Genomic DNA, 12288 nt, shown 5'->3' on the forward strand with positions numbered 1-12288 from the left:
CTCCCATCAAAGATTGGTGGCCTGATGGATGCTTCTCTTTCTTGATTACTCATTCTGATGGATCTTTCCTTCAAGCGATCAAGCTTCTTCCAAAGGACCTGCTCTGATACCAATTGTTGGAAATAATACTAGGGGGGGGGGGTGAATCAGTATTATCAAATCAATATAACTTTTTCATTTCCATATTAAGATTCATATATACTACTTTAGTTAAGGCAAACCGCGTGTATACGCAACTGTGTGTAATGCAACAAGCGTATATCCAGTAAACTTATGATTCAGTTAGTTGATCCTTAATGAGTGCATCAGAACATTATGAACAGTAAACAGGAGCAGTAAAACAGAACAGATCAACACACATGAACACCATGATATAAGGTGGAAACCCAATGTGGGTGAAAACCACCTGCTGCAATTCATCTCTATTTTCTTTAATAAGAAACTTCTTTTTATAGTGATTCTGTACTGGTGCAGTCTTATACCAGTATGTAGGCTGCTACCTGCAGAAGGCTACAATCTTCTCTCGTTCTCCAGACTCTCCTGGAAGGGAGCTACAACCCCTTTAGCTCTTGTACTAGCTGAAGTACTAGTACGTAGGTGCTGGCCTACAGAAGGCTACAACCTTTTCTTTTCTTCCAGGGACCACATTTCATAAATTTTCAGACTGGATCCATAAATACAAATAATCACCACTGCAATACAATCATCAACTTATACCTGCATCATCAATCTCTGAATCACCCAATACTGAATCACTGAAACCTTGTCATCAAAATACAGTTACCTAAACACAGACCAGAGCCCAAAACTCTGCAACAACCACTAGAACCAACAACAACCGGAAACATCAAATCTCATAATGTATACGCTACTTGACTGTGTCAAAACCGCGTGTACACGCGCTTTCACCAGAGAGAACCCGCGTACAGATCTAAAGAAAATTACTTATACCTTTGCTGCCATTTCCAACTTGATTCAGATCGAGCCAAGCATCATAGACCCATAACTAGCATACTAGATCTTCACACTTCATCAGACATTCATTGCTTGCACATCCACCCTTGGCCTAATGATTTTCTCCTAATATAGGTTTAGGTTTCTCTCAATACCATGGTCCAAAACCATGTAGAAACAATACCTTGGACCCAATACCTGGGGTCAACACTTCGGACCAAATAGCACGGACCAATACTAAAATACCATGGATCAAATACCACGGACCAAAACTTAGTTTTCCAACATGTACGCACCTTTCCTTCTGTGAACCTGCGTGTGTACGTATACACGTGTTTTGTTCTTCTCACCCGCGTGTATACGCACTTTCATCAAAGTTAACCTGTGTATATCTCTCTCTTGACCTGCTGTACTAAGATCTGTCCTTTGATTGAGTTTCCACCAAGGACAACACCTGTATCATACCTCTGAGCGAGTTTCCAGCAAGGACAACACCTGTATCATAATGGCAACAGTTTAATGAATTAAGTCATGTCATCATATAGTTGCAGATAACATGGATGAATGATCTACCTCTTGAGTATGATCAAAGGAAAAATATCTCTTTTGTTGGAAGAATGCATGGTTCGCATATTGTCTAGATGAAGTCAACATAATATGTCCTCATCTGGAATATGAGGTGGTTGACAAGGATGAAGGAACCATGGATAGAAGTTTCAGGAAAGCAATGTGTGAAGAAAGAAAGAAGAGATCATGGAAAACGTAACTATGGTCACTTAGAAAAGAAAAATCAACATCCGATAGCTATAGCCATGAAATCTCCATGAGAAAGATATGAAGACCTTGGTAAAAGTCTGAAAAGAAATAAGACACTTGACATTGAATATCTTGGAGATGTGTCAATATGTATGCAGGATGTTGATATTGCAACAAGCAGATGTCATGATGAAGGGCCATCACAAAAGGTAATTTTTGATTTTATGTTCATTTCTGATTTTTGAACAATATCTGGATAGGCTAATACAGGGCTACCAAAAGAAAGGCGTGGATGTCATTCACAACTAGTAATCATGTGGTGGGATGGAAGATCCTAAAGGAGACATGATATGTAAAAGGTAGTTGTATGAGGAAAAGCAGATATGGTTTAATGGATCACTCTCGGATGAAAGGAAGGATGACATGACTGCCCTGATTCGAGAAGGAAAGTGATGGATGGCTGATACCCTACGAAGAAGTCCTAAAGATGCAGGCTCCATAATATTAAAGATGAAATTCATGACATTGAATGGAGGAGCACTACAAGTAGTTGAAGGTCTCATGATCTCCACTAATGAAGAAAGCGCTGCTGCTGCTGGAAACAGGTCCCTAGTTAAGAGGGAGCCTGGAAGCAAGTTTTTGATTAAGAAGAAACTTGGAAGCAATTCTCTGGTTAAGAGGGAGCTTGAGCACATTCCTTTTATAGGAATGGGTACATTCCTTCATAGCAATGGTATATCCTCCCTAGTTGAGAGGGAGAGATAGACACATCATTCTTGTCTCCACTTGGGGAGAAAGAATGGAGGATGAGGTAAGCAATTGGCATCCGATACTCTTTGAGGATGTGGTAGGACATTCAAGATAAGGGTGGTCGTAGAGGACCAATATTCTTTGAGGATTGGGAATCCAAGATAAAAATAGTCCTGGAAAGACATACCCTGTGAACACCCGGGTGGGGTATGTTCCTTGAGAGACAATGATGAAGGTGTCTATAAATCATTGGTCTTGCCAGCATTGTACTCTGATCTTGTGGAGAGATAGAGTTGTTAGTCAAGGCCTTGCTATATGACAATGCTGGATGATATGATGCTATACAGATGGGTTACCAATCCGACTCTTCTTATGAGAATTCTTCAAATTGAGAATGTCCAAGTACCATGTATGAATTATGAATACCTCCCTAGTTAAGAGGGATTGTTGAAGTTTGTAACTAGGTTCGGTCTTCATAATGACAGATGTAATCATAATTTTATGTAATGAGAAAAATAAATTTATTATTGTTGATCTTGAGGCATGGGTTTCATGCTCAAAGAAATATATTTATTGGTCAAGCCTCCATTGTGAGTTCTTAGGGCTTGTCATTAAGTCATTAAGGTCATTGTCATGTATGAAAGACCCATTTGGTCATGTTACATATTGTAAGAAGAATTTATTTAAGTCAAAGTCAAGTCAAAGAACTCTCCAAGACCAAGTCATAATGCAAAGAACAAGTCAGCCTTCACAAACATCAAGTCGGCCTGGAGACAACTTCAAGTCCCCCTAAGAGCATGGAGAAGGAGTCTATATATAGAAGGAATCGACCTCACTTAAGGAGGCATTCATTCTGCATCATAAAGTTCGATCTAAGAAAATAGAAGTGACCGAAAAAGGCAACAAAGGAAGAGACTATCGCCAACAGAAGAAATTGAAAGTTTGTATATGTTTTTAGGGCTGAAATCTGTCACACGTGCGAGGAGGAATTAGGGCATCCACTGATTGCATAAAGTCTGAATTGCGGACCTTAAGGAAGCCGAATCAAGACAAGGAAATAATCTATCTTTCAAGACGAGTTCACAAGAAGACTAACTCTAGTCAAGCAAAGGAGAAAAGGGGCTGAAATTGCCCTAAATTTGTCACACGTGCGAAAGGTACAGTTAGTTGCGGGAGGCCGAGAATTTCAAACTGGTGTTGCAAGGTCGAAGGTTGAAGGTGAAGAAGAGATTACAGCAAGGGTTAACTTTGACTTGTGGCAAATTGACTTGGTCTTGGAGAAGTTTTTGGTTAAGGGTCTAGGTCTTGGAATTCGTCAATTGAAGATTCTATAAGAAGAAGAATTCGTGTGGGTTTTCCTCTTAGATTTTAGAGAGGTTTTGGCCCTGGCTAATTGCCTATATCTCGTGTCCTTTATCTCATTGTTCTTTATGTTTTGGTGACTGTTTGATGAAGAAGAACACTAATAATAATAAATTACAAGAAGAAGCTAATGAAGTAAAGTAAAAATCCATCACAAACAACTATCAAGTAAGAGAAATCACCTATAGTTGTTGCCCATAGATTTCTCAACAATTTCTTTATGAGGCAAACAGTGACCTAGAGAACACACTTGTCCTCAACATACTAGGTGGACACAGCCTGCAAACACTCGACCTCTGCTCACCTGCTTCCTTGCGCTGAGATAGTCCCGATTTCCTTCCACATAAGCTGCCTATTTCCTAGCGCAAGGGACTCCCTATTACTTAGGGCTAGACTCTTATATCCTAGCGCAAATCTGCAAGAAGGAAGCTCTCTACAAACTGCATATTGGCTCCTCTAAAATACGTTGCCACAACTAGGCACTCTCTCACACGCAAGCTTGTGCAAGACAATAATGATACAAGCCGTGCTTTCGTCCTTCCTTTAAAGGCTTGATCCATGTTAAATTTGGTAGGTACAAATTTAGAACTTGAGTGGTTAATGACAAGTTAACTAAGTCGAACTGCTTGTCTAACTCATCTTTTCCTCAATCAAAGACTGAAGCTCCAATTCATTTTATCTAAATTTATGATTGCCACTTATTCCTGTAGTCAAACTGAAGAAGGCGCACGTAATTGGTCCTCCATCACTATGCATGGATTTGTGAACTTATTCCCGCAACTGGAAGCTAGGCTCCACTATCTCCATGATTCACTCCATAGCCAAAGGAAAGAGTAATCGTGGTCTTTCTCTGGCTAAGGCACACACACAAAAGACCTTCTTCGCTACACTTTTCAACACTCCCTCTTTGCGAGGAAGGTGCTTCTGGAAGAACCTCGTCCACTTGGATCTGTCTCCAAGACTACCACGTTCTCTGCTGCTGCAACTTCTCCCTCTTAACTAGAAGACTTCCCTGCTTTCTTTTGCAGAATTTGATCTGAAGACCTGTTATTTCCAACCATGCTCTGAAAGTCTACCACCTCAGTCATAAGTGCCATGTACCCGTGGTACTGGGAGATCCAACTCTCTCCTTATCTCCCTTAAACAAATCTTTTGCCCACTTGGCTCAAACTCTCCCTATGCTCAGAGTCACTGACTGAGTGGCTGCCTCCACTCGCCTGGGCTCTGCTCATCATCTTGTTGGTCGGCCCAACTGCCAGGTAGCTAAGACTCAAAATGAGATATTGGCCGAGGCTCCATCTTGAGAGCTATATCTTGTTCTTGCTCAACCATCAAGTCTCCACTTTGAGAGCTTCTTCCCTTGTTGCTCAAGGCTGCACCTGTCTCAACTTGTAGTAGATACAAATTTTCTTCCTTACACCTATCCGTGTCTTACATCTAGAAGCTAAGTGCTGGAGGTAAGCCTTACCTCTGCTGAAGATGACATCATAACCCCTGTCCTCAAGGGTAGCTATCGAAACAAGATTCTGCTTTAATCCTGGAACATAGAGGACGTCTCTGAGATGAAGAGGATTACCTGACTCCCTCTGAAAATTAACAATACTAGCTCCTCTAGCTACATACATACCATCATCTCCTAGCTTGATCTAAAACTACATGTCCTTGTCCTTCAGGTGGCTGAAATAATTCTTGTTCTCGGTCATGTGGAAGGATAGTCCTGAATCAATATACCATACGTTGTTGTCTACTAAGCTTTCCATGCAAGCTATCAATTAGAAATCTTTCTCGAACTAGGTAGAAAACGCATCTACCTTTGCTGATACAGCTACATGATCCTTACTGGACTCCTTCTTTTGATTAGGACACTTAGTGGCATAGTGCCCAAACTCATGGCAATGGAAGCACTTGATCTTGCTTAGATCCTTCTTCTTCTCGCCCTTCTGACTGGACTCAACTTCTCCTAATCCCTTCTTGCCCTTGGCTTTACTTTTGCCTGCCAGAGCAAAGTTCTCCTCGTCCTCTGTCTTCATCGATCTACCATCTCTCGTCCCTCTCTGGATTTCCTCTTGAACACAATCACTCCATAACCTTTCCCAACTAGGAAAATTTTCTTGGCCACTTACTCGTGGAAGCCATACCAAGACTTATGGAGTCCCAAAAGTGCAAGACTCACCAGGTTTTTTTCTGCTACTGTCAGACTACCACCTAGCTCATCTCGAACCTGAGTGAACTTTGAAAGATATGTGATGATGGGCTCATCCAGATACTTCTTAGCTTCTCCTTGAGAGCAAGCTTCTTGACATCACTGGTACCCTGAAACAGAACCAAGATAGCTTTGAACATCTCATATGCTGTCTTCTTCTCATAGAGATATTAGGAATAATATGGTCTCTGACCCCCTCTAGAAATCCTGTTGGCCTTGGTGTCATTCTTAGTATGCTGGTCCAGCAGTTGGGGATCTTGAGGTGGCTGTAAACTCTCCCACCCCATTATCTTCCAACACTATTGTGATTCGCTCCTTCCATGCACAGAAATTCGAGGCTCCCTCTAAACTGTGATCTGACCTTAGTCCTAGGAATGCCATACTGCTTATCCAAGGAATTGTTCTACTCTGCTCTTCAAACTTTGATCTGTGCCTTCAAATTTTTGATGCACAAAGATAACCTGACTTAGGGCTAAATCAAGCTGCCCTCACACAGTGACAAGTGTGCTCCTTTGTCACCTTACTTAGGGCTTTCCAATCAGCCCACTCACAGCTCCTTAACACCACTAAGGAAGACTGATCTAGGGCACACAAAACATCAGCTGCCACAAACCTTCTTGACTCGGCCACCTGTCTAGACACCTTCCAGACTTTCAGTCATTACCTTCATGCCTGCGGCCTATATCTCTTCACTTGAAGCAGCCCTTTATTACACCTTAAGAGACCCCTCTCCTGCTCACTGTCACCTGAGGCTACTCGGGCCTCCTTTCTTCACCTAAACAGGCCTTTCGGCCCTTCCTGTATCAGCAGACCAGGACCCTTGGCCCTCTTCCTACAGGAGATGTTCTCGGCCCTATACTTGTCTCAGGTCTGAGGTGTTACAGGCCTCTCCTAGGCCGTGCCCTTGACTACAGAACAGTGGTATCTTCCTTTAACTGAACTGCCTGTTTAAAAAAACACACAAACTGATCTCTGTGTGCTGGTCTTTATGTGGATCTCTGCTCTGATACCATGTTGAATTTCCACGAAAATTCTGCAACTGCTTGAATGAACAATCTGAAACTAATGGCAACTACAAATTGAAACCAAAAATTCTTTTCACCAAGACACAGAATTTCTCAACACACATAAGCAGCGGAATAATCACAGAGATAAAGAACAAAGTCACACAAGAGACACAATTATTTTTCTAGGGAAACCCAACTGGGAAAACCCTCTCTTTGCTGTAGTATTCTTTATTGATAGAGACTGAGCAATCTGATTTCTTTACAAGGCAAATAGTGACCCAAAGAACACACTTGTCCTCACTATACTAGCTGGACACACCCTGCAAACACTAGACCCGTGCTCTCCTTCTTCCTTGCGCTGAGATAGGCCCGATTTCCTTCCACACAGGCTGCCTATTTCCTAGCGCATGGGACTTCCTATCACTTAGGGCTCGACTCCTATTTCCTAGCGCAAATCTGCAACAAGGAAGCTCTCTACAAATTGTGTACTGGCTCCTCCAAAATATGCTGCCACAACAAGGAACTCTCTCACACACAAACTCATGCAAGACAATAATGATACAAGTTGTGCCTTTGTCCTTCCTTTATAGGCTCGATCCATGCTAAATTTGGTAGGTACAAATTTAGAACTCGAGTGGTTGATGACAAGTTAACTAAGTCGAACTGCTTGTCTAACTCATCTTTTCCTCAATCAAAGACTGAAGCTCTAATTCGTTTTATCTAAATTTATAACTGCCACTTATTCCTGTAGTCAAACTGAAGAAGGTGCATGTAACTGGTCCTCCAACACTATGCATGGATTTGTGAACTTATCCCGCAATTGGAAGCTAAGCTCACCATCTCCATGATTCACTCCATGGTCAAAGGAAAAACTGATCGCGGTCTTTCTCTGGCTAAGGCACACGCATAGAGAAGACCTTCTTTGCTACACCTTTCAACAAAAACAAGATTTATTTATTACAGTGAGTAGTTAAAAGTTAAAACCTCACATAATGTCTATTATATTAAGTTGCTTAGTTATAAAATTAAAATCATATTATAATGTAAATAAAAATTACAAGTGGACATGATTGCCTTGGGACAAATAGAGGGGGGCCATATGATATTACAAGTGTAGAAAAGTAAACTTATATTACTATTTAGCTGGTAATAAATAAAAAAGAGAGTGCTTTTTGGGAAAAAGTGACAACTCAGCTCCATGCATGCAAACCATACATATCCTCTATTTTCTGTATAAACTTTTTGAGATTGGGAAGAAGTTACTTGCCTAGATGCAAAAGTGCTCTATGGTGGAATATCTGCATACCAAATGTAGAAAATTGGGCAGGATAGGAGATGAAATTAACCCACTCAACCTAGGCAAAGTTACTATGTTCACCCAAAGACCTAGGGCTGTGTAGCAGCTTCAGGGTTTGAGCTCTGAACCCAATGGATAAACCCTCAGGATAGTGGCCTTTCTACACCACCTAAGGGAATTGTGAGAGCCACTGAGCGAAGAAGCTAATGCCAAAGGAAATTAGTGAACATTAATTTTGGGTAGATGTCTAGCGAAATGGGAAGGAAGGAGGTAAAAGACAATCTAAGAGTTAATTAAACTGGATTAAGGAGTGATTTATGCATATTTACTATTTAGGCCAAGGGGAAATTTGGTTATTCGGAGGTTGTTGCTTTTGGGTAGAGAAAAACACTCACTATGAGGTTGCATCAGAGCATTAATTTAGATGATATGAGACCTAGAAGGACTGATCTGCTTAGATATAATATAAGAGCACTGATTTAGATAATAAAGCCCCTGAGCAGGACTTCATAGTAAAAAAAATTGTATCTTTTGGGTAAAAAATACTTGTTTTGGACCTGGGAAAATCCTTTGTAAATTGTTTGAGCAACCAATAGCCAACTGTTGACAAAGAAATGATGCAAAAGGTACTTTGCTGAAACCATCCTCTGTTAAGAAATTTGGTCGGATCAATAATTTGATAGAACCCTTGCAAGGAGTCCTTACCATCCAGAAGGAAACTATTTGGTTGAATAACTGGTACTGCAAATGGTTGCACCTAGCTTGATTGAAGCTGCTCCATCTTGACTCTTGAGGATGAAGGTACTCTGCTCAAATTATTTATCGCAAAAGGGAAGAATATGTTAATATATAGAAAATTAATCTATGGAGGTTAATGTTTTAGGGCATCGTCCATTCTGCTACTGCATTATTGAGGATTACTTCCTGCTTGCTGTAATCACTCTGATTAGGAAGATTGCCACAGGAGGCATAATGGAAGTCTCTGGCTGAGTGTGTCAGTTAGTTGAGAATTGACTAGTCGCTGGGTCATCTACTTATTGGGCCATCCTTGTCATGCATGATGCACCTCCTACCCAAAGTGGGGCTCTGGTTAGCACCAGATCTGTAGATTTGTATCAAACCCATCCCCTTTAGCCATCTGTCTTCCATCTTTGTTTATAATCAGGGACACAAAAACAATTGGTGATTTGGAAGAAGGGAAGCTGTGAATTGTGTCCCTATCCTTCCATCTTGAACTGATCCATGATTGTATTACTATGTGTGTCCATTTGTCCCTTGAGACTCGCTATCTCAAAATCAAAAGCAAAATGTGGCCAGGTTTCTTGCATAAAATGTCTTATGGTGGTGTTTATTTGAGAACTTTGACAGTAGTTTGTCTGTTGTATTTGTGAAAAATCTGTAGTTCATGAAACAGTGATTGGTTTGAAAATTTGGATTTGCAGTTTGCATGTTCTTTGTTCATTATGATTATTATCTATATGGTATTATCTGATCACTATTATCATGTTGCAGAATGTTATTTATGCAGATTTCGAGTTTTTTGATCCCAAGCAGGATGACTTCCATGGGCTTAAGAGTTTACTGACAACCTATTGTGATGGGGAGGAATGGGATTTAAATGGTTTCATTGACATAATTTTGGCTCAGACAACAGTGGGGACTGTTGTCAAGACAGATGAAGATTGCCTTTTTGGTGTTATCACAACCATTAACTTGGCAAGATATAAGGTTGGCATTTTTCAGATGAAGAGTTGACTTGGTTGTCTTTTATTTTAGGATTTTATTTGCTATGTGTTTGCAGTCATATTTCATCAGTTTTACCTTTTTTGTAAATTAGCGCTTGCTTCTCTGTTCCTATTTTCTCGTGCTGTACAGGGAACTATTAAAAAAATCACTTTTATCTTTTCAGTATGATGAAAGACATAATCAGATTCATAACCTATTGCTGTCTTCTGTTTTGGACATATTTCTATTTTTCTTTTTGGAAATTATTTTTTGACATTTACGTTTTAGGCAAATTACTGTTCAAACTTCAAAGCAAATCGACCTCCTGGGTGTTTGTCGGTAGTTAAACCTGTTAGCATCAGTTTATTCTTCATATTACAGCTATAGGTCAACCTTTACTTCTCATGGGAACTGTCCAATTTGAATAGTCTTTTGTTGAGTTATACTATTTTGCAGGTCTTCTTGCTCTCTCAGAACTTAAAATTGGACGCAAGATTTGTGAATAAATATAATGGGACCCATAGCCTAGGTAGAGCATTGGTATAGCTTAATGCTATATAAAATTTGTTTTCTCGAGGTGACACCAAAGTAGATATAAAGGACCATTCAAGACTATATGTGTTGTCCTTTATTAGTTTCTATGTGAAAAAGTAATTGTCAAAATTGGACACAAGATTTGTCAATAAACATAATGGGATGCATAACCTGGGTTGAACATTAGTGTAGCTTAGGGCTATATAAAATTTGTTTTCTCAAAAATGATACCAAAGTAGATATAAAGGACTCTTCAAGATTATAGGCAATGTCCCTTACTAGTTTCTATGTGAAAAAGTTATTGTTAATGATATGCAGTTGAGGACCAAGCATTCCTTTTGTCAAGTGTAGCATCGGTTACGTGTTTACTAGGTTGCACAAGCTATGTCTGGGCTTATCTTGTTCACATTTGTCACTAAAGGCGTTCACATTCATTCCACAATTTGCGACACAGGTTAGACTTGTAAAATTGATTGCTATGTATAGTAATGGATGGAATGCTTCTAAACCCTGCTCTTATGTACAAGGCGGTCCCTTGAAGTTATAATGGTATCCTCTTAGAAAATAGAAGTATTATTGTGTCTTTTTGTGCAACACTTTATTGGTGAGTGATCACTTGGATTTGTTGGGCCTCCTATCCTGAGTGCTATTTTTATTATTTTGTTTGGTTTTTCCTGTGCATGGTGGATGCTGTACTTTTTGGCACCTCAACCAACTTTCACATTTGTCATGATCCGTCATATACAATAGTTGCCAACCTCGAGCACTTGTATTACAACAGTTGGTGTGATGTCTTCGCCCTAGTTTGGGTGCCTTTTCACTGACATAATCAAATTCAAGACAGCAAGTGTTTCATCCACCTCAACATCCTTAGGCTGTCCCAAATCAAGAGCAATAAAATCTAAATAGCTATTTTAGTATTTCATTAATTTATTCTCCATGCTGGCTGAAAATGGCAAATGTAGGTTTGTGCCTTTCGGCATCAAAATTTCATTGTCTGTATCATAGATGTGTTCATTATGGAAAAAACTACAATCTATCTCTTGTTACTGACTAATTTAGTGGTCTTGACAATGCCCTCGCAAGGCGTTAAGCTGGTACCACACAGGATAAGTGTCCACTTTCACCTTGGCACAAATTCCCACTCTTTAAGTTCAAGTCATACTGAAGGCTATGGAGGCTGCCCTAACACACAAGAAAACTTCACCCAAGATGACTTGACTAGTGCCTAATGTTGATGTCTACGGCGAAGGTTGGAGTTAATTATCTAATTTATTGATCTTGAAAGGTAATTAAACTGCAGAAAAAACACAGACCAGCAAGCAAAATTTCACTCAAGCCTTCTCTCCTTCCATGTCCCTTGATGGATCGATCCAGTAATCTTCTCTCCTTCCACATCCCTTGATGGATCAATTCAGTGTTCTTGTAGTAACTTGGAAATATCTGTGTGTATTTTATAAAGCACTATTACAACAAGCTTAGAAGAAGAAGCATATAAGAATCGATACACAAATTGCACTTGAAAATAAATTTATTAAAATGGCATATAGTGATCTCACAACTCAACAGGTTCTAGCTTTATATAATATTTCCTTGTAATGGCTACTAGACCCCTCTCAAAAATAATATTTGTTTACTTCTCATCCATAAGATCGGAAACTTCCATTACATGAGATAATAATTTTATGCATTTAAAAATT

The 12288-nt window shown here is 39.8% G+C and overlaps 1 protein-coding gene across 4 annotated transcripts in view; it reads left to right on the forward strand.

The window, feature by feature from the left end:
* LOC149191458 (protein BCCIP homolog) overlaps positions 1-12288 on the forward strand; it is a 219306-nt gene that overhangs the window by 20675 nt on the left and 186343 nt on the right. For all 4 annotated transcript variants that reach the window (XM_089404278.1, XM_089404277.1, XM_089404276.1 and 1 more), the window contains exon 3: positions 9842-10057. In XM_089404278.1, coding sequence (XP_089260404.1) covers positions 9842-10057 — 216 coding nt within the window. The remainder of the gene's footprint in view (positions 1-9841; positions 10058-12288) is intronic.

The sequence above is a fragment of the Pinus tabuliformis genome, chromosome 2_2 (assembly GCF_031772625.1).
Source record: "Pinus tabuliformis cultivar Carrire ecotype Pingquan chromosome 2_2, CPIR1, whole genome shotgun sequence".
Classification (NCBI taxonomy): Eukaryota; Viridiplantae; Streptophyta; class Pinopsida; order Pinales; family Pinaceae; genus Pinus; species Pinus tabuliformis.